We start from the raw sequence: 22698 nt of genomic DNA on the forward strand, positions 1-22698 counted from the left end.
ATCTTCAAACATAAAAGAAATGAAATAATACAAGAGAAAATAGAAATGTTAGAGTAAAATTACACGAAAATAATATCATATTTTCCTTAACACTTTATCATTTTCGGGTTTTTTTCGGGTTCGGGTTACCCGAAACCCGACGGGTTCGGGGATGGTATTTTTATTTTCAACCCCGTTGAGTTTGGGTTCGGGTTCGGGTTTTGAATTTCGGGTTCGGATTTGGGTATCTGCAAACCCGACCCCGACCCGCCCTGTTGCCATTAGTAGGGGACAGTAGATGTGTCATTATATTTGGGATATGTTTGGCATAATTAGAAGAAAGGGTGAAAATTTTGGTTAAGGGCTAAAAAACTTGGAGGAATTGAAGACTAGTAAAGTACTTATCAAAAGGAAAGATTTTAATAAAACTAGCTTATCAAAGGCTATAAATGTAAAATGATATAAAATGACTTATATAAGAGACTCACAAAATGTGTTATTTTCATTGACCACCGAAATCAAGACTTATAAATACAAGGTTTTTCTAAAAATCCTTTATGGGGAAATAGAGCTACAAAATTGTTTATTTTTTAAATAAATTTGTTAATTAACTTTTAAATTCTCTAGCATGTCTTATTAAATACATACTTGATGTCTTAATATTTAATATTTACATGGATTTAACTTTTGAATATATTTCTAACCATTAAGAAGAAAAATATATTTTAAATATAGCTTTAACCCATTAGTTTAAGTTAACATTAAGTATGTGTTTGGTATATATAAGGCTAAATGTGAGAATATGATGGTTTTCTAAAATAAAAGCTTCTTCTATAATCTAAACTAGTTATGCAAACATGTTTAAGTTTTATTAGAGATTTTAGAAAATCAGAATTAGTTTTAGTTTTGTAATTTCAATTTCTTTTATATACACAAAATGTTCACTTATAACCAATATTCTTTCCACAAAAAAAGCATCCTAGTCATAAATAAATGAGTAATAATATTCTCACACTATCTTTCTTCATATCCCATTTTCCTTCTAATTTATAATTATATATCATCTTATTCATTAACAAATCAAATGTCTCTCCATAATGTTTTATAAATTGTATCTCTAAAATTAAAGAGGGTGGGAAAAAGGAAGGTAATAACAATATATTCCCAAATAAATACATTATACATAAAATTTGGCAAAAAAATTATAGGATGTAATGACACTTATACATCCTTCTAAAATCAGCCAAATCAAAACAAGTTTATTTTGCTTGAGTTGTGAATATAACTCAAGTTCAAGTATATAAAATGAATGAACTCCAAAATAACTCATCTAAACTAATATTGAACATAATTTATGATATCAGTATCTATCTCCTTGTTAAGCAAAAAGCACAAGAAGATTAAACCACACAAGTAGCAAAATCACAAGCTAAGCTCTTCTGGTATGCATTGTAGGGCAGGACTCCAACACTTTTGGTGATTTCCCTTAACCATTTTGGCTCTAGATTCATGCTTTTTCCATAACAGATTATTCAATCTTTGTTCCACTTTAGATGAACTTGCCCTATATGCTTCATCTTTAACACTATTCATCACTTCTACCAGCTGCTTTAACTCACTCTTTTTCACCACAATCTTCATCCTCACTACCCCTTCTTCTCTGCATGAAATAACTCTCAAACTTCCACTTTCATTTGCTTTTCTAACCATGGCTTCCAGCATATGATGCTCACTTTTACTCTTCCTTGATAAAAGTGACTTTATACCCATTTAGAACTTTTCAATTCTATGTGTATGTGACTATGTGTATGTGACTATGTGATAGTAGCTACTACTATTGAATATTAAAGTTGAACACATCTTAAGCTTTATACTTCATATATATATATATATAGAATTATTAGAGAGTAAATGGTGTATGAATAGTAAGTAGTGCTTATTATCTGGCATTCCTTGCTTTATTATTTTAATGAACAGAATCAATGGTTAAAAAATAACAAAGTGGTGTGGAAGTGGTTTACTAGTTAGGATCATATGCCAACTGAAGCATTAATATTGAAATGAAGTTTTCCAACTTCTCACATGGGGCTATAAGATATTGGCAGTTTGCAACAACATTTATTGTTACTTGAATAATCATTAATGAAAATGGTATGTTTTGCAATCGGAACCCGGATCGTGTTCTTGTTTTTACACTTACAATAAAGAATAAAAATATCATATAATTATATTTAAAGGATAAAAATAACACATTTTTATGTTGTTCGTAATGTATTTGTCTCTTTATTAATAAAAAAGATTATGCTGTTTTGCATGCAAGGGAAATTTAGTAGGTCAACTAAGCGTGTTATCTTATCTGCACAACTATACAAGGAAGAAGAAGCAAGTTAGATTCTGACTTGAGATAGACACAGAAAATTGTTTTTAAGTTGTGAATCATAGTTGTCAATTATGGAGGTGGTTAGAGTTTGATCAGATTCCTCAACAGTTTAGCTACACTCAAATGTTTAATGCATGACAGGTTATGGTTTTACATATAAAATTTGTCTAATAATTGAGCTGTGTTTACTTTAGCCTAATCAAAATTTTCCTATACATATAAAATTGGTCTAGTGGGGTAAGATTTCATTGACGTATATATTATATTAGGCCAAAAATTAAAAGTTTAACTCACATGAAGGACACTTATTAGGAGAGACAATAACATACCTCGAAATTAATTAGTTCATTATTTATAGGATTCCTATGAGAGATATCATTGGTTATACAAAATGTATATATTTATATATTTAACTCTCTTATACCCTATGTTTTCATCATGCTGTTGCGGTTTGGTAATAGAGGCTTTCTTTATTTGTTCAAAATAGCATCTCTACTAGACTGGTACAGAGTTGCATAAAACTTTTGCATAATTATTTATTGATTTATTGTGTAAGAGTTGATTGGTTGAAGAATTAAAAAACAATTCTGCTATTTATTCATCAATTAACAAGCATCTATACATAGATTTATATGGATGGGTTCAGTAGGCTTTATTATAGAAATGAGTTATTATTTTAAATAAAATGAATATTGATGCAATAAAAAAATTGTTGGGTAACTTATTGGAGTTTATTTGATGAATTTATAAAAGCCTTGTGATTAGAGGGAAGATACAATTAGTATATAAGTTGTATCCATGTGTTAAATTTTGGTTGGGCGTCACAAATATAAATTTATTTAATGATATAGAGTTACATACATTTCATTAATGGAGTGAAACATTTATTATAACATAAAAAATAGTCGTATTGATAATATATGAGTTTTATATATCATCATTATATCATTCACCATTAAAGTTTAATTAATATTAAAAATTAATTCAAATGAGTAATATTATAATAATTGTCTATAAATGTTTATATTAACCGTGCAATTTTTGTAAATTACAGAAAGGGTGTGGTATAATACGACCTATAAAAAGTAAATACACATGGCTTTCTTGGTTGGAGGTACTAAATAGACATTAATTGTATTTATTGGCTCACCCTGTTTGACAAAAACAACCTTGGTTGAATTCAAGTTTCTAGATTTTTTCTGTGCAGCCCTAGCTGCAAAGAGCAGAGAAGTTATGACCAATAAATATTATTGATTTCGGGTGTTATGTATAATATGGTTGTAAAGTTGTGAATATCAAATAATGATGCGACTACTAATAATTTGTTGGCCTAGTGATGTAAAGCCTAATTAGATTTTAAGTATAACCAAAAGATCAATGATTCAATTTCTTGGAGCGACATTTGTTAGGAAGGACAGTCACACACTTCGAAAGAGATTAGTACCAAAAAGGATAATGTTGTGACTAATTATTTTAGTTCCACTGCCTGAGATGCAGTTCAACACTTCAATGACCCAAATGGTTTTAAGCTTTATTTTAACACGATTCCATTCTGGTGCAACGCATCGGATATAGTTAAATGGTCAAGACCATGTGGATAGATGAATACTTATGCATGACAACATTATTTTAATGAAACCTCTTAATTAGGTTCTGAAACCGGTTTTGAAAATGGATTCTCAAACATTATTTTGAGAATGGTCCAGTTCCAAAATTGACTCTAAAACTGGTTCTGAAACCTGTTTTAGAACTAGAGCTAGTTTGTTTTGGGAAAACCAAAACATTGTTTTTTCATGCGAAACAAAACCATGTCCATTCCTAGCTATAATTTTGTATGAAACTCATTTCCATCACCTATTCTACAAATAACTTACCAAATAATCAATTTACTTCATCAGATCACATATAATTGAACCTATGTGCAGAATAAACAAAAAGCATTAATTATTTTTACCACAAATAAATTTCAAGGGCAATTGTATACAGAATCATGTTTAGATTCCACTCAACAGTTACTGTTAAACCTGTTATATACAATTGCTACCATTCTTTTGGAAGGGACAAGTTTTTGACTGTGTAACTCAGATGAACAAGTCCTCATGACTGACTGTGTCTCCACCACCATCATCATCATCATTAGAACTGTTACCATTGAATGTCAATATCAACTCCAGAAGTTCTCTATCTGCAGCGGGGTTTTCTCCATTGCTTTCTGTCCTAAACCTTCTTCTTGGAAGTGAAAACAGTTGCAACATCAGATCTTGAGGAGTAGCAATTGGGCTGTACATCCAGCCCCGAGCCCTGGGTTTCTGTTGGACAAACAAAATTATCAACAATTTGCATCATTACAACCACCACCAAAATTATCATTGTTTCCATTGTCATCAGTGTTATCATCATCATCACCGCCCTTGTTGTCATCATCGTCAGTTTCGTCATCACAATCATCAGTTTCGTCGTCGTCATCATCATCAGTATCATCGTTATCATCATCATCACCAAACATATCATATTCATTTTCAAACAAATCATCATCATAATCGCCATCGTCATCATCATCATCATCATACCAACGAATTTGATCAAACATGAGAACCTTCTTCAAATAAGTAACAGCAGAGAAATTAGTTCCTCTGCTGCTCAAACAGTTCATGGAACATAAATACCATCCTTTTATGATTTATCAATTAACATTACCAATCTTCACAATCTGTCAAAAATGGTTCTACTCCTAATCCACCCATAAAGGTAAGGATTTGAATGATAATGTTAAAGTATATCTTTTGCTACATTATTTTACACCAAAATCATGAGCTCCAACCACAAAACCAAAATGGCAACTTGTTGCTGTAAAAACTGCCTTATGCAGTGTCTAAGGATGGTGGGGCGCACTATGTGGGTCTATAGTGTGCACTACGCAGCCTTACTTTGCATTTGCAAGAGGCTGGTTCCATGACCTGAACATGCAACCTCCATGTCACATGGAAAAAACTCCAATCATTATGATCAGGCTCCCCTTCTCCAACCACAACTAATTAGGAAAGTATAATCACATAAGAGACATTCTCTCATAGGTCAAATTTCAACCATTTCAACCATCTCAGCTCACTACCACCATACCTTTCAAGAAATCACTCTTTGTGATTATCTATATCACTGTTAAAACATATTTCTCTTCTCATACAAAATTATTAAATGCCACTTTTGCAAGCAATGAAGTAAATATTGAATAAACATTGTAAAGCACAAGCCTGTCCGCCTTTACATAATTAAATCAACTTTGGGCAAAGGAAGATTCACAAAGAACTCATAGGTATCAAGTAAATAATAACAGGTAGATAAGGGTTATCCAATTTATGGAATGGGTAACATCAGGTTTTTAGGTTCGTGGATGGGTTGAGATTGAGGGTCAACCCAGGGAAGACAGAGGAAAGAGGGCTAATGAAGCTTTGAACTTGTAAACCAAAAAAAAAGTTTTGAACAACTTCACATTATTTATTTTGGTTATGTTTAAATAAATGATTATATAAGAGTTAATAAACAAAATCTAGAGTCTCCTACACATAAAAGTCATCATCCACAATGCCAAGTACAATAACATCATCTTATGTTTCTGACTTATAATATTAAGCTCAAGAAGACAGAGTTCATACCTGCTCAATATTTTTTGGCAAAATAGCTTTCTGGAGTGCCTTTGGAGTCCATATCTTTATGTCAGGCTCAATTCCACTGCTTGCAAGAACTATTGTATGGGGATGAGACTCAATGCAGTTCACTACATGCTTATCTGCTTCCATAACCCGAATAAGCTGTCCATCTTTTTTTCTCCATATAAAAATTCGGCCACAGTCTGATCCACTCACCACATACTCACATTTTGGCCCAAAAAAGTTAACCCCCTTCACTGTCTCACAGTTTCTATGTCCCTTAAAAACTTGTGGAATGGTTTTGTCATCACTGTCCATGTTTGATGGAGATGCTTCAGAGCCATGGCTAACCCCTATTTCGCTCGCATCACTGTTCATGGATACAGGGGATCCAGGATGAGGGTTAGGTCCCAAACCCATATCTTGTGTAAAAAGGTAAATAAACTCATCATTGTATGATAGAAGCAGCTCTCTTTGTTCAGAAAATGCCAACCCTGTTATTCCAACTCGGTCATCACCAATCAAGTGTGGAGGGCAGAAGAAGTCAGTTGGTTGACCGAATTCATTTGATCCATCCCACTTATACTTACGAATATCATAAAGTCGAGCATACTCATCATCACCAGCAACTGCAAAGAGATTTGGGTTCCTTGGATCAATTGTAATTGCATTAAGATGGATGACTGGTCTGAAATCCCATCTATCCTTAATTGGTTGGCATGTGAAAAGCCTTGTAGCAGCCCCAGTTCTCAGATCAAACTGCAATAAAGCTAAGTGAGAGATGAATAAAGGCTAAGCCATAAAAAATTAGAAGTGGCAAAAATCAATCACTCACATGCTGCACTAATCCATCTTCACCACAAGTATAAAATATATGAGGGCTGCCAGGCTCAATAGCCAACTTATGAGCTCGCCCTTCATGCTTTCCCAATAACTTAGTTTCCACACCTCCATTTTCGAGAATTTGAGCTTGTCTCACCTAAAATTTGGAGTAGGCAACAAAAAACACCTGCTTTTAGTGAATGGCCTATGAAGATTCATACATTCATAAAATAGTATGGCAACATTATTTGCCTCCAGATGGACGTAGATGAACAAGTTTGGTAAACATCCCACCACAAAACTACATAACATCATGTGCATATTGAAGCTGGAATGTATGCATAAATTATAATTAAGTATTTGAGATAATCAAGGGCTCATATGTAATTGGAATTAAGTATTGTGTTAAAGGAATGAGGATAAGGGACCGAAGAGGTTGAGTTTTATTGGAAAGCTAAATATATAAATCTTTAATGCATTAAATACATCATTTCACAATAAAACTCATCGTACTTTTGGTTCCTTATCCTCAACTCAGCTGTTAACAAAACCCTAGAATTTAACTCGATACTATTAACACATAATGTTCAAACAACAAAGCCAACCCAATGACGATTTAGAGACGTAAGGAAGGCACAGCAGGTACTAACATTTACCGATAAAATAGTTATATGATGTGTAATTGTGTACGACAAAGTGAAGGATATAACAAAGGGTATAAATATATATATACCTGACCCTCAGCAGCACAGGTAACGATGCTTCGATCATCAGAGTGTGGCATGATCTTAGCTTGAAAAACATTGTTGGTGTGACCAGAATGGAAAGAGAGCTTAGTATGCCCTTTTTCCCAATCCCAGAGAATAACTTTCCTATCATCAGAACCGGTGACCAAAATTTCACCATCTTCACTGAAGCTCACAGTATTTACACAACCTCTGTGTTTTTCAAGCTTCCTGAGTATATCAAGTCGAAGGACAAGATCCTAAAAATTACAAAAATTAATTAGAGAAAATCATTGATGTATTGTTCCAGATTATAGCTTCATATTTCTAGAAAGGCAAATTCAGATCCATGTCAACATAAAACTGCTTTGAGATCAAGAGAAGCCTAATTTATTAATTGTTTAAGAAATAATTTTGTAAGAGGATACAAAATCCAATTTGCCCTAAAAGTTGAATAAAAAACCCTAAACAATAGAATGGGAAAAAAGGCACACGTTATGAAATTAAATGTTACAAATTAATGGTACATATGATATGAATAAAAGGAAAAGGATCAAAAAACCTGAGAGGCAGAAAGACGATGAGCGAAATTTCTAGATGAAAGTTGACCAAGTTCTCGATTCCAGATATCAACAACAGCAACATCGACGCTTGTTATTGGGCGTTTCTTCATCATATGAATGATAAACAAAATCAAATTGGGTAATGAAAAAGGATGATGATTGTTAATAAATGTGATGCATCAAGGAACCTGCAACAAGGGTTGATCGATGGGTTTTGGGGTACAGAAGAAGAAGAAGAAGAAGAAGAAGAAGAAGGAACAGCGGTGTGTGAAAGAAGAGAAGATAATAGAAAGGGTGAAAGTGATGGGGTCCGTTTTTTGATCAACGTGGCACTGAAACACACATCAAAATTGAGTTTTTAAGTGTTAGTTTTTAGGGTATATATATATATAGAACACTGCTCCTTATGTTAATCTTCGTTTCAATCAATTTTTTCATATCTTACTAGCTTAGCACTTCATTGAGATTGGCATGCCTATAAATTTGAAAATTTGTTACTTGAAAATAATAGTAGTCTAATACATATCTATAATTTTATCTCTTTTATTTTTCTAAATTTTATTTATATACATATATCTAAACATGTGATAATAAGTGGGGTCCATCTCCCTTGAATAAGGATCTCCTTCATTAATGGAGAGATAATTGATTGTTTTTTTTCATATTTTCAGTGACAAAAATGTAATTTCATGATAAATAAAATGATAAAATTGTCATTATATTTTATTTTTTTTATGTGTTATTTTGTGGCACTTGATACTTACTCATCACCCTCCTAGATACTCTCCTCTATCTCTAAATCAGATGAAGAAAAATACACAATTTTAGAGATCAATGTAACTCCCTTTTATGTGGGGATAAGGTAGAAACAGTTGAAATTTGAGTTTCAATATGGTTGCAGAAAAGAGTAACACACAAACAATACTAATCATCTCAATAAAACTGCATGAGAAGGGAATGTTACAAGGGGCTGGCTTTAGCAGCTAGAGTCTAACCTTAGTAGCAGAACTAATAACAAAACAACAACAACAAAAAAACTCTCTTAACATAAAGATAACCTGCTAAAAACTAACACTTTCTAGCAGATACAACATGAGGATGTTAGTTACATGGAGTTCCTTCTTCTACTCAATTTTTTATTGTTGCCCAACTAGGTGGAAGCCGGTCAGAGGTGGTAGGCATGCTTCTAATGCTAATATCGTGTGGTAGGAGACGGTACTGCAAATCAAGCTCCTGGAAGATCTTGATCATCTCTTCAATCAAAAGGGATCTCCTCGCAAATCTTTCTCCCATGTCTTGGAAATTCATTTTATGAGTTGGCCAAATCGCCAATCTTATCATGTTTAATTGTTCACAATCCTTGAATACTATGAGAGGTGAAGCATACCAGTGCTCCTTCTTGTTATCGATGTAACTGCATTGTAGTGATTAGAGTTTCAGCCAATCAGATATATATACATCAGAACACCAACTTGCAAACAACAAAAACATGGGACACTTTTTCAGCACATACCTTTGTATTCTGTGTTTCACAGCTGAAATACTTTCAATTGGGGTAGATATATGTATGCAGAATTCAATAGCATCTCCCATGTCAGGACTACGGTAGAAGTTACTTATGGCCTTAGTAGCAAGGACACTGTTAGGGATTAGAATCTTTTGATTATCATATCTCAGAAATATGGTTGTTAAAATGTTCATCTCTTCTACAACCATCTGGAATAGTTACCAAAAATGGGGGAAAATATTAGGCCCCACTTAACTTATATGATAAGGCAGTATATAAACTTAGAAGAGATAGAAATTACCTGGACCCCATCAATTTCACATCTATCTCCCACGTCAAATGGGTGCAAGACAAAAAGGAAAATAATTGATTCAAATATGGTCTTGCAGGTATTTCCAAATATAAATGCAACCAAGACAACTTGTGAGCTCACAAAGAGAAAAAGTTTGGTGGTGGCGATTTGCAATATCAGGAGCCAAATAATCACTATAATCAGTATAACTAAAAAGTTGAGCATCCGGTGAAGTTTATTCACTGCCGTCTTAGTGTCATTTAATGTCAAAGCAAGTGCTCTCCTCTCTCTGAAAGCATTGACCTGGATAATAAAATGCATGATACTGCCATAAATACTACAGAAGTTAACACGCAAACAACTGAAACCAAGCACCAACGAAACATTGACCCTGATCTCTAAGGGAAATTCATTCAGAGTATGTGAGAACATGTATGCATTAAAAATAAGCAGAAGATAAAAACAACCGAACTAAAAAGGGCATGTGTGAATAATTAAATTGTTTAAGCACTGCAGTGAATATACCCACTCAGTTCTCCAAATCAAGCATCATATGTTAGTTAATTCTTACCACCCAGTTCTTCAAGGCTGATTTGCTAATTTTCCCACTATCAGATGCTCCTTCAAACATACTTAACGTCTTTTCAGCTTCATCTTCTCGCATAAAATGCATCAAGTCATCCACGCGTATATACCTGCAAAATAAGTCAATAAGATGACAGAGAGAAAGGATTAATAAACAAAGGCAAACTTATCATTCAGTTAAACATAATGCATGTTAAATCAAGAGGAAATAAAACAGGACAATCTGTGTGGCATAATTGGTAACGGATTAAAGGATCATAACCTGCACCCGTGCCTAGCAACATTCTGAAATATTTTCTTTGCTGCTGCTTTGGCCTCATTTTCACTCCTAATCTGTGTGGCATTCTCATCCTCATTAGCTGAACCAAGTATCTGCTCATCCAATGTCGTAAGAGCCCCATGCCGAACCATATTAATCAACCTTTTCATATTCCATGCAGAAACATTATTCGGATTCAGCTTATGGAGATGATCAATAGTTATTCCTCCCTTTCCATCATCTAATTTCTTTGAAAGTGGGCGTGATGTCATAGGGCTTTTCTGAAGCACTCCACTTCTCAGCTTTCCACTCTTTATGGTAGAGAAAGCAGTTGCTGCCCTAAGATCAGGGGGTATGGTAGCCCCACCATTCTGCAGCTTTTGAACCTCCTCAGCAAGCTTCTGTTCCTCTTCTTCAGCCTTTTGAAGTTCAACCAAAGGCGGCCCCGAAAGCGTTTCGATCACAAACTGATTAAACAGTGATTCTTGAATCCTATCGAAGTATGTGCTAACATGGAAAGAAGATGCAAGAACCTTAACTGCAAGTGTTTTCACCAACCATACCAAAGTACCCACTAATAAGCACACCAAAATCCTAGTCACATATTCAAGAAAAGAACTTGTAGTCTCCCTCTGAACTCTCTTATCAAACAAAAAATGCCATGCAATCAAAACAAGACCCAACCAAACACAATTCTGAACTGGCTTCTTCACACCATACACAAAGTATAACACTCTCTTCCTCAAAAGGAAATTCCTTTCAATAAAAAACACAGCTATTCTAATCATCCAATCAGAGACCAACCTTCCACATATCAAAACCAAAACCATCACCTCCCATTTCCATAGCTTAAGCTGCCACAGTTTCTTGTTACTCAAAAGAGGAACACTTAGCGTGGTTATCAATAAACCAATGATTAAAATCAAACTCAACCATTCAAGGAAAATCCAAAAGCTGAAATGTGTTTTTTTATACTCATCTGGAAAATCATCTTCCAAGAAAGGATCATCCTCTTCATCATCACCACCCTTCTTTCCCATATACCCGGAGAACATCTGACTCGATCTCGGAACCCGGCCCGATCTCTTATCCGGTTCTTCTGGCGGGTCTAGCAATCTGGACCGGGTTTTTGCCTTTAACAAAGAACTCTTTCTCTGCATAGAAAGGTTCCTTTCCAATGAACCATTCGAGGTGCACCTCAAAACCTCACCGTCACCGGAGTGATACGGGGCTCCACCACGGCGATCAGGTTGCGGCGGTCGTTGAAACTCTCCGATCGACGGCGAATCCTTACTGTTTTTACTTCCAACGACGTCATCGTTTGCAACCTCAACCACGACCGGAGCAGGTTCCTCGAACGAAACCTTTACATCCCTAGAGATACGGTAGTGGTTCATCGTCGGCGACTCCTCAACCGGCGTCATTTTCCCGTCGCCGGCATAATGCTCCTGAAGCTCCTCCATTTCCAAATCCATATCCAACGAAAAGTCACCAGAAGCTCTCTGCTTATGCAGAAACTTCCCAATCAGCCTCGACGGCGGATCCTCCTCCGGCAACGGCGGCTGAACTTTACGGCGGAAATCGAAGCTCTCATGTTGTGCATTGTCGCACACGGCGGAGGAAGGGTTAGAGTGGTTATTGTCCTGGTGGAGGAGAATAGGAAGGTTCTCGTGATCGGAGGAAGAGGAATCAGTGTTTCTGGTAAGAGAGAACTTTCTAGAATGTTTGTTATAAGATTTCAATGATTTTGTTACAGAATGCATTTTTCATCAACTTTGGTATAAAGAGAACAAGAAGAGAATATAAAGATACAGTAATCAACTTTTGATTATAAAAAATCTGAGAAGTGTTTTTGCTCTCTGCAACTTTGAATAAAACAATGTCCGTGACAACAACACGTTAAAGAGTACAGCTACAAGCTCATAATCACTTTTTTTTTCGATGAATAACTCATAATCACTTTAAGGAAGAGAAATTAAGTTTCAGAAAAAACAAATGCATAGCTGGGAAATGGAGTAGTGATTTTGTTACTAGACAACAAACTCAATTTAGTAACTTTCATATTTCGTTTCTAAAACTTAATAGGGTTTCTACCCCTCAATTTACTCATTATTTCTTATTTGTTAGAAAAATAAAATAAATATTAAATATATATTAACTTTATATTTTTTAATTGATAAAAATAAAAGAGTAAATAAAGGATATGTATCTTAAGATAAAAGATTTGTTCCCCATAATAAATCATATCTTTGGGTTTCACTCAAGTGGCACATCATTGGGTTTTATGAGATCTATTACTTGTTTTATATGTGTCATTTCAAGATTTGTTTGGCATGCATGGTGTATTTGGTTTCAACATTTTTTAGTGATATAATTCTATATTTTTAACGGTATTTTTTTATTTTCATATGCAAATAATTTATGAATGTAACTAAGCATTTATAATGTAAAGATTTATACGCAGTAAGATAGTACATTATAATTCATTCATTTATATTATTTTTATTTAAAAATCAATAATGATTAAAAATGAATGATAAATTATATACTAAAATGTAAAAAAATTATATATCTTTTTCTCATAATTTATATATCATTTAATATGTAATTCATTTTATGATGTCTGCATCATACATATATGTAATTTGTTCAACGTACAAATTATATACATATACACACTATTTTATGTTAAATTATATAGTTATAATGATAGTTAATATTAAAAAGATTTTGCGTAAAAAAGAATTATATTATATTTAAGTTCGAATTCTGCTAACCTTTGAATTGTGTATCAGATTTAAATTAAAATTAAGTCTGATTAAGAGTGCCCGTACGCACCTTTGAAGTGTTCATTGAGATTAAAGTTTCAAAAAGTATTATTCAATAAAAAAATTGACATCTAAATTTCCTTATTGTTAGAAATGGTTCGTTCTTTATAGTGCTTATAAGAAAGAGTTATCAAGTAATGTGAGGTTCTAACGTTCCCTGAAGGTAAAGTATTATGATTGAATTTATAAAAGTAAATATTAAGCACACGAAAATAATTATTTAGTCATAGAGTGAGATATACCTTAATTAACACTAATATAATTATATTTGTCTCTTTGTTAAAGGCCGAAAAATATACTTCACCCATCCCACAAAGATAAGAAGAATTACATAAAACATTGTCTCAAATCAAAGTAAATAATAAATTAGAAGAATAAAAATTGCATAATACAATTAGAATTCAGGAATAATAAATTAGCACCAGCATTGTCACAAATTAAATGAGGCTAATTACTCTATGTAAACAATTAAATGCATTGATTATTATTTGCGATAGTAACTGCAACATTAAAGAGATATTCTCCAATATAGTTTTCAATTTTTGTTAGGAGTATAAGTATTTGGTTGGATGATGGGAATAGATTAAAAAAAGGTTCCGTCTGAAGTTGACTCAAGTAGAGACAAATCACAAATGAGTATGTGTCTCGCTTTGATGTTTCACTTTCCTAACTCTAACTACCATCCATTTCTTAATGCCTTTATTCTAATTTCAAATATTTTAGTCTCTCATAAGTCATGACTAGTATCCTATTCTATCCATGGCTTGGACTGTGTGGACGGTGACCCATCAATTAATTCAAGATACACAATTTTTGGACATGTATACTACTACTAAATATTACTACCAATTTCAGTAGCAAGTTTCAATAACAATATTCTAATCAAAATATTAGTAATGTTCTCTAACAAATAATGGCTATGAAATCAAGGGAATTATTAGGTTAAAGCATATCATTTTGAGCAGGGGAAACCAACTTTTCTAGGATTGAAAATTAATTTGCATTTGCACAAGCAATAAGTTATATATCATACTTGGTAAATAGTTAAGTTATGGACATCATCAATTCAGCTTTAACTTCTTAGTGATGACCTCGTCTCAGGACAGACAGAAATCCTCCTCCTGGTTTATCCCTGCGCCGCTCCTCTCCTTCATCTCCGACCTGTGTCATACATGTAAATAAACTGTTATTCATGTCATGAACTCATGATCAAATTTCATGTCATATTATCCTATGATAGCATTTGATATTCTACATGTTTTTTTATATTCCTGGGTAGACCACTTGACAATATGTCCATCATTGGTGAAAAGATTAGAAAACATGCCCAAACAAATGGGAATATAAAAACATTCGCCAGGCGTCTCACTTGTAAAGATAGAAGAAAGATTCTAACATTTTTAGGTGTGAAGTTTTTACATTCTCAGGCATTTGCTCATGATCACGACCGATAACAAACATTACCTAGAGGACTGACATGGTAATGTAATGGCACTATTTTGCTGGCATTTAGATTTAAGTGATTTTCAAATGAAGGTTTTAACAAGTAAATAGTTATTATATAAAATGAATACAATGCAGCTTTAGTGTTGAGAGTAAGGAAAAGTGAGACATATATGATACATAGATTAAGGTTACCATACCTCCTTGGCTAACTGCTGCAGGATCTCGATAATCTCGGGGAAATCGGGTCTCAGTGCTGGATCTTGCTGCCAAGACCTATCAAGAAGCTCAACAAACTTTGGATGGGTGTTCTTAGGGATGGTTGGTCGTAGACCCTGCAATTCATGCAAAGGTTTAGTAACAAATAAATGAAATAATCACAATCTGTACAAACAGAGGTTTATTCCATCAATCATGTATACCACTTTCCTCAATGTTTTCAGAGGCAACGACATATCTAGCAGACTAGCAGTTTATTCTACCAACTAAAGTAAAAAAAAAATTACCTTTTGAACCACTCCTATAGCAGCCTGTAGAGGGGTCAGGTATTCGTATGGAATCTGGCAAGAAAACACAATATGTTACGTTATAGGAAAAACTATGTTGTAATAGTCACAAGATAGTGTAAACAATAAATACCTTTCCAGTTAGCAATTCCCATAAAACAACTCCAAAACTAAATACATCAGCCTTGTGATCATACGGCTTGTGTTCTATAACCTTCAATGCAGAGGGATCGCGGTAAGAAAAGACAACAAAATGAGATATCCCTAGCCTATCTTTGCCAACCCAAATATTTAAACAGAAAAAAATGATAATAGGAAGAACATTTAATTGAACTATACTAACATAATTAGATTAATAAAATCCTCACATCTTCCAGTAAGAAAAACAGCCATTTACATTTTCATTCATCACATAACAGATCCATACATATCTAAAAGATTTGAGACTACCATTATACCCTTTATTTAAATTTCACAGATGTTTCATCAAATCTTTTTCTCACACTAAATGCGTCAATATAATTTGAACTCATGAGATGTTAATAAATTTGGTGAACAATTGGATCAGAAGGGGAAATGATAACCCAAAGTGTGAGACCAGTGTTTCCTTAACACTGAAATAACCTAAATGCAATACATACGTTAATATGACCACACGACTGAGACACATGCCAAAGGTGACTCAAGAATAAAGCCAATAGTTTCATTTGTTATAAATGGACAGAACGAAAGGATTCACTAAAAAAATAATCAAATTAAGGTAAGCACAGGAATTATTTAGGTGTAAATAACCAATCCTACAAACAAAGTACAAACCCATATGGGGACATGACAATTGACAAGTAAACTAGGTATTGAAAAGCCCAATAAGATCATCTAAACTATTTGGATAGTCTGATGATAGTAATTTTAGAAGATTGTATACCTCAGGAGACATCCATCGATATGTTCCAGTTTCTGCTGTCATAACTCCGGATTGAGATTTCACTCTAGCTACCCCAAAATCAGCAACCTTTACAACCTGCAATGTAACACATGAAAACATTTACTTCTGTATGCCAATGTTATTAATTATATTTAGCTACAAACACGGTCTACTATAGAGAGAGGAAGCATTTGATATCATCATAGACTGAAACTAAGCTAAAGAAGACGTCATACACCATTTTCGTCCATCAAAAGATTGGCACCCTTCAAGTCTCTATGGATTATGTCATGTTGGTGCAAGTAGTTCATTCCTTTAGAAATATCAATTGCAACTTTGAGCAGTGTAGGAAATTTAAAGCAACCCTTCTGCTTATGTAGATAGTCATACACACTTCCACCAGACATAAATTCTGAAAAATGGTAAGGAAACAACTATTACAATGGGACTGACAATTGCTAGATGTTTACTATCACATCTGTCCATTATGTAATTCCATGGATGTCACCTGTAACAATGCACAAGCGTGGGGGCTTTGTACATGCTCCTATGAATTGTACGACGTTCTTGTGTCGAACCTTTCTGCAAGTTCCAGCAGGGAGCTTAATATGGTATATGCATAATTTTTCTTGAAAATACAAAAATTATAACCTTTGCAAATTGCACATTTATGTCCCCAAAGACCAAAAAAATTAGGAATAAGCCAACTGCAGTGGGATAATTTTTTGTGAAGTGCTTGTATGCATCAAGTTCACAATAAAGAATAATAAATAATTTCTAGAAACTCTAATATTCTCTATTTGTATAAAATCCCCCTTTTATATTCACTTGATCTCTTGTTTTTCACAAGATGTTATGAGGAGAAAATGGAAAATGAATTAAATCCTGTGAAGATTTAGGTCTGAATCTCACCAAAAAATCAAAATCGAAGGCAGAGATTCAGTAAGGAAGTTGACACTAAAGTAGTAAATTTTAAAGAAATTAGGTATTTGGTTCACAAAGTTGGTTAGAGCAGCTATGAAACTCAACTTCACATCTGAAGGGGGAGACACTGAATCACAATTTCTAATGGGGAAAAATCGCATGCAGGAAGCACAGAACATAACATAATCATTACAAAAACGTACAAAAGAATAACGGCAAGTACAAGTACTTAATTTACATTTTACACCTGCTACAAACAAATTATGTTCTGTTTGCTCATTGGCCTCAGTCCTGCTGGTTGAGATTTATACCATCTTAATGAGCAGACTTTTTGAAATGGTCAACAGAAGGAAAAAAAACAAGTGCTCTACTAAGACAACTTAAATTTCGTAATTGAGTTCTGACATGCTAAAACTCTATCCCAACAAACAGATAGATAGACATCAGATAGATAAAGTTTTCAAATTTAATATAGCAAACCTCATGATATACACTTCTTGCGCGAACTCTGTCTGCAGATCTGAATTTATATGCTCAGCCTTGAGAACTTTAATGGCTACTTCTTGGCTGCAATATATACCTTTAAATCTGATATAATTAGCAGCATCCGTTAGTTGGAAATTGAAACAATAACTCTACATAGTGCAAAATCTACTAAACTAACACAAGGAAATGCATATTTCTGGATAACTATGTACTCACAGTTCACCATATGACCCAGACGCAATTTGAGTTCCATATTTCAAATGTTTAGGATCTATTTCCCAAACATCCATCCCATCATTAGGTATTGTCAACTGATCAGGTTCACATTTCACCTCTGCTTGATCAGGCTTCTCAACAGAAGATTCTGATTGCTGACCCGACCATGCCTGCCGCTGAAAGCAGTGGTTAAAGAAGATTTTAATTATAGAATATTAGTGAAATTGACTCTTGCTGTCATCTATAAAAACAGTAAGATGACTGATTTACCTCAATCACTAATACTTCTCTTCCCAAAGTTGCTTTAAGCTTCTCTGTTTCCTGTTTTAATACCAAGTTGTCATGTAGTCCCCTATCAACTAACCCTTTGACAATCTTAAACATCAATGAAGAGAATAAAAGGGGTAGCAAATAGTCATATAATAAAGCATCCCATAATATGGAAGAATCAGCTTTGACCAGTATGGTTGATAAGCTGGTGCTTGTGAACTCAGAAATGGTTGCAATACCATGTATTCATCCCAACCAATTAAAATCAAATGATTACCAACATACCTCATAGGGCCATCCTTCAACAACAAATACATCTAATGAGTAACCGTCGGTTGTGGAGAAAGCATGCGCCTCTTGGATGTTCAGTCCAATTTCAGCAAGCAAAGCAGTTAACTGCAGAAGCAACAAGGCTTGTGAGATACTCTCATTTATCATGCAGAGTTCAAAGTCTGTTCTGACTAAGTTTAGCTTAGTTTATTCTAGGGTGATTATATGCATGTTCCAGATGAGTCAAATGCTCTCTCAAGTCTCGACCATCAATTACATGTTAAATATTGAATTTACGGAGAGTAACATGCTCTTAATTTCTGCCAACACACAATATTTTCATTAGAAAAGCTGTCATATACCTGACTAAGAAGCTTTGGCTTGTCATCTGTTGAGAAGGTAATTTCATGCATGGGCCTACATCATTTTCAATGACATAGATGCTCATTAATTAAATAAATAAATAAAACATCAAAATTTAATTAAAACACTTGACTAGAAACTTCATAGTCATAAGTCATCTTATAAAGGCTTGCCACATCATTCAAGTATACATAGGGCAAATTGTCGGTAGATAATTTCCTAAGTTTGTATTTTTTGTGGCTATTGACCACATGAAACATGTAATGTTATGACAAGACTGCCATACAAGTAATAATTGCCAGCACCTCAACCTCAAGAATGTCAGCTTATGTTATATAGCTGAAAACTGATCATGGAAGCTATGAGTATAAGTAATGTAAACTGATCATGGAAGCTATGTTATATAGCTGAAAACTGATCATGAAAGCTTATGTTCAGATCCACCCCCATATAAAAAGCAAAGCATAAGTAATCTAGACTCTAGTTCATGGATCAAACAAAGTTTACAACCCTAGGCCTTAAATATCTTGCAGCAGAAATTTTACCGTGAATATTGTGCACTAGTATTCACAGATTGTTCCTCCTCTATATCTTCAGAATTATTTGCTTCAAGTGCTAGTGCTTCAAGATTAGGAGAAGAACCAAAAGCAGGAGGTGGATGTAAACTGACAAATAAAAAATTTAAATAAATACAGAATTGCTGATTACAGGCATCAAGCCTTAATTAAAAAATAGTCAATAGTTCATTATACAGAGCCATGACTGGAGCTTTATGATAATTAGAAGTTTAGAGATCAACAAAGCAAGTGAGGAAAAAAATACCCCAGTCTGTTTGAGAACTTTGAAGAGCTTTGACCAGATTCTTTCCCAGGAACATCTGATACGACAGAGTCAGTTGAGTTTCCATCCGATATTGGGTGAACCTACACCAAGATTCCAATCCCCAAGTGTTATTCACATAGAGTGTGGTTAATATGTAAGGTGTACCACTCAACATGTGAAAATTGAAACTAAGAAGAAATGGAATACAGGAAGAACAACATAATCTTAACAAATACAAAGGCATGGAAGTTTTATCATGATAACTTAACATGAAACAAGTCTACGCCAATTAAACTAAACAGATGAGGATTAATTTTCAGATAGCCAATATTCCCGGACATAGTGATGCCACATGTACTGAAGAGACCTGTACACATTTGTCTGTGCCAGTATGGTTGTGTAGTTCATACTAACCATTCACAATACTAATTCAAGCCATTTTGAAATTAAAAAAATATTCAATTTCTTCAATAAATTATGTGATGAAATTTAAACCATGCAGGTTTGAGTACTCCACCATCATACATAAGTTATTGTAAATAGTGCTCATAGGAACAAAATCAAGCCATGGCCAAACTTCTTTCTTGTATAGTCAAACCATCACCCATTAATACAACTCTGGATTTTTTTCATCATTAGTTTCTTGAGTTTAAATTCGAAACAGTTGCAATTTCAGGTACAAACAGGTATTTCACAAATAAATTGAAGGTCCTGACATTTGAAATTTAGCCAGTATGCCTAATACCCAAAGTAACCGAGTTAACTTCAGATCACATATAAAGCAAAACACAGGTAGATATATCTACACGAGTATTCCTTTCCTAATCTTAGGAAAGACATAAGTTAATCCAGGAATACTCAGAGAAACTAGAAGTTCAGACTTATTTGAAAATGCTTTTGGGCTATTATGAAACCTGTCACATCTGTACCGTTTAACCCCTGCATAACAAATATTGTTAACAAATAACTTAACACTTTCTTGTAATAAAACAGATTTTTTACACAACTGGAACAAATGCATATCCAAACATAAAACTAATCTATTAAGAACAGTTATTGAAATAATCATTTTCCACAGGTACTCCAAACACACTTTTCACAAGGTTTAGTTAGCTAGCAGACCTGGACTAATCGAACTTCAATTGCAGGCCTGTTAGCAGGATCATGAGCCAAATGCAGTAATCTTTTGTGCATAAGAACATCTGCAGCCCTTTCCACATTCACATCCAGCGCATACCTACATTACAGTTGCATCACCTCCTCAACCCTCTCTCCAAAACCCCAAACATTTTTCAAAAACCATAAAAATCACGGACCAAATCAACTACATCAAACAGAATTATACAAAATCAATCAAAACAACGGATTAAAATCCAATAGCTTCCGCACACATGGATTCAACAAAAGTTAACATAAACTGACAATTCCACTACTTATATTCAACCCTTCAAACTTGAAATTAAATAAATCTACTACAAAAAAATCTTAGATAAACATAATCCTAAAAACAGTGAAGAAAATGAGAATATATAAACATATAACAATAAATTGGAGCGAGTAAAGAAGAGAGAAATTAAACGGAAAATACCGTGTAGGTAGACGGTTGAAGTGAGCCCAAAGCTGATCATCGAAGCCAGGTTGCATAGCTTCGTCGTTGCCGGAATCCTTGAGACGGCGGAGAACCTCATTGTAAACTTGTAGCTTGTGGCGGTGTTGGCGGGATTGCGCCGCCGTGGCATGGTGATGAAACCCGGTGCCGCTGCTCTCGTTGTTATCCTGCATCGTCAGCACTAACTATAGAAATAGAAGAGAAAAACAACGAAATGCGATGCGTGTGATTTTCACGTGAATTATGAATGAAATGTAACGGCCACAATATGTGGAGCTAGCTAACCTTGCCTTTATACTTTGTACATATCTTTATGGATTATGTCAACATTTTTTATTCTAATTCTATTCTTTTTAAATAATGTATCTTCTTTCAATAATTATTAATTAATTAATTAATGGTTGTTTATTTTCACTATTTTTATTTTCAATTAAATCAGAAAAAGTAGGGTAAAAGCATGTTTACATTATTTCTTTCCTTTTATATTTCAAAAAATATTCTATAAAATTAGTTGTTTGAATATAAAGATATCCCATAAAATAATGATAATAAACATGTTTTTCAGAAAATGAAAATAAAAATATATATAATGAAAATAGAAAACATTTATAAAAAACAAATAACCCTAATTTAACACTTTTGTTATCTTTAACTCAGTGTTGTTAAAACCGTACCGGTTATTAAATCGGTCAGGATACTGGTATAGTTGTACAGTGGTTCAGTAATTAAATTGCATGCCGGCTAAACCGGACATACCTACTTATATTTATATATATATATAAACCTATAACAATAAAAATTCAAATAGGTAGATACTCAAATTTATAATCCATATTTATAATATACTCAAAATTCACAAAAACAAACAATTTTAAGTTTTTAACAAATTCAAAATCTAAATTACAAAACATATATCAATCCAAAAGTATTACTTAACAACCGCAAAATATAAATAAATGACACAAGTTCATAACTCACTCTACGAGATAAATAAATTTGGAGTTTTAACATTTAACACCAATGAGTCAAATTGTCTCATATCGATATTATATTTTTGCACCAAATCTTATCTTCGTATAGAAACCCAAGATTACACAAATGTCACTGAGATTACACATGAATATTAGGAACCGAAATATGTAATCTAAGTATGCCTTGGAAACATGTGTCTTGAAGTGTTGAAGAAGGGTAGGAAAGATAGGTCACCTTGTAATGAGTTTTTTAAGTTTTTTTCAAAAAAAAATATATGTATAAACCGACCGGTTAATGAAATACTG

The 22698-nt window shown here is 33.7% G+C and overlaps 3 protein-coding genes across 7 annotated transcripts; all 3 read right to left on the reverse strand.

Annotated features, from left to right (window-relative positions):
- LOC109336058 (DDB1- and CUL4-associated factor 8) lies at positions 4287-8379 on the reverse strand. 3 transcript variants are annotated; one of them, XM_019572412.1, is made up of 5 exons: positions 8116-8368; positions 7562-7813; positions 6842-6985; positions 6013-6765; positions 4287-4668 (listed from the first exon to the last, which is right to left on the reverse strand). In XM_019572412.1, exons 1-5 carry the CDS (start codon positions 8227-8229, stop codon positions 4441-4443), a joined length of 1491 nt encoding a protein of 496 aa, XP_019427957.1. In that variant the 5' UTR covers positions 8230-8368; the 3' UTR covers positions 4287-4440. The 3 variants fall into 3 exon arrangements, with proteins under 3 accessions (XP_019427957.1, XP_019427955.1, XP_019427956.1); XM_019572410.1 differs by having other exon boundaries at positions 4496-4958; positions 8116-8379; XM_019572411.1 differs by having other exon boundaries at positions 4496-4955; positions 8116-8378.
- Positions 8982-12625, reverse strand: LOC109336057 (mechanosensitive ion channel protein 6-like). The gene is made up of 5 exons (XM_019572409.1): positions 10763-12625; positions 10487-10610; positions 9925-10218; positions 9630-9832; positions 8982-9530 (listed from the first exon to the last, which is right to left on the reverse strand). Exons 1-5 carry the CDS (start codon positions 12520-12522, stop codon positions 9245-9247), a joined length of 2667 nt encoding a protein of 888 aa, XP_019427954.1. The 5' UTR covers positions 12523-12625; the 3' UTR covers positions 8982-9244.
- On the reverse strand, positions 14412-21701 carry LOC109336661 (serine/threonine-protein kinase STY46-like). 3 transcript variants are annotated; one of them, XM_019573397.1, is made up of 17 exons: positions 21401-21701; positions 20935-21049; positions 19813-19913; positions 19536-19655; positions 18990-19044; positions 18643-18753; positions 18358-18408; positions 18088-18263; positions 17866-17973; positions 16970-17043; positions 16698-16873; positions 16462-16557; positions 15670-15750; positions 15537-15590; positions 15231-15365; positions 14679-14748; positions 14412-14585 (listed from the first exon to the last, which is right to left on the reverse strand). In XM_019573397.1, exons 1-17 carry the CDS (start codon positions 21592-21594, stop codon positions 14581-14583), a joined length of 1722 nt encoding a protein of 573 aa, XP_019428942.1. In that variant the 5' UTR covers positions 21595-21701; the 3' UTR covers positions 14412-14580. The 3 variants fall into 3 exon arrangements, with proteins under 3 accessions (XP_019428942.1, XP_019428943.1, XP_019428941.1); XM_019573398.1 differs by having other exon boundaries at positions 14412-14748; positions 18088-18257; XM_019573396.1 differs by having other exon boundaries at positions 14412-14748.

The sequence above is a fragment of the Lupinus angustifolius genome, chromosome LG20, assembly GCF_001865875.1.
Source record: "Lupinus angustifolius cultivar Tanjil chromosome LG20, LupAngTanjil_v1.0, whole genome shotgun sequence".
NCBI lineage: Eukaryota > Viridiplantae > Streptophyta > Magnoliopsida > Fabales > Fabaceae > Lupinus > Lupinus angustifolius.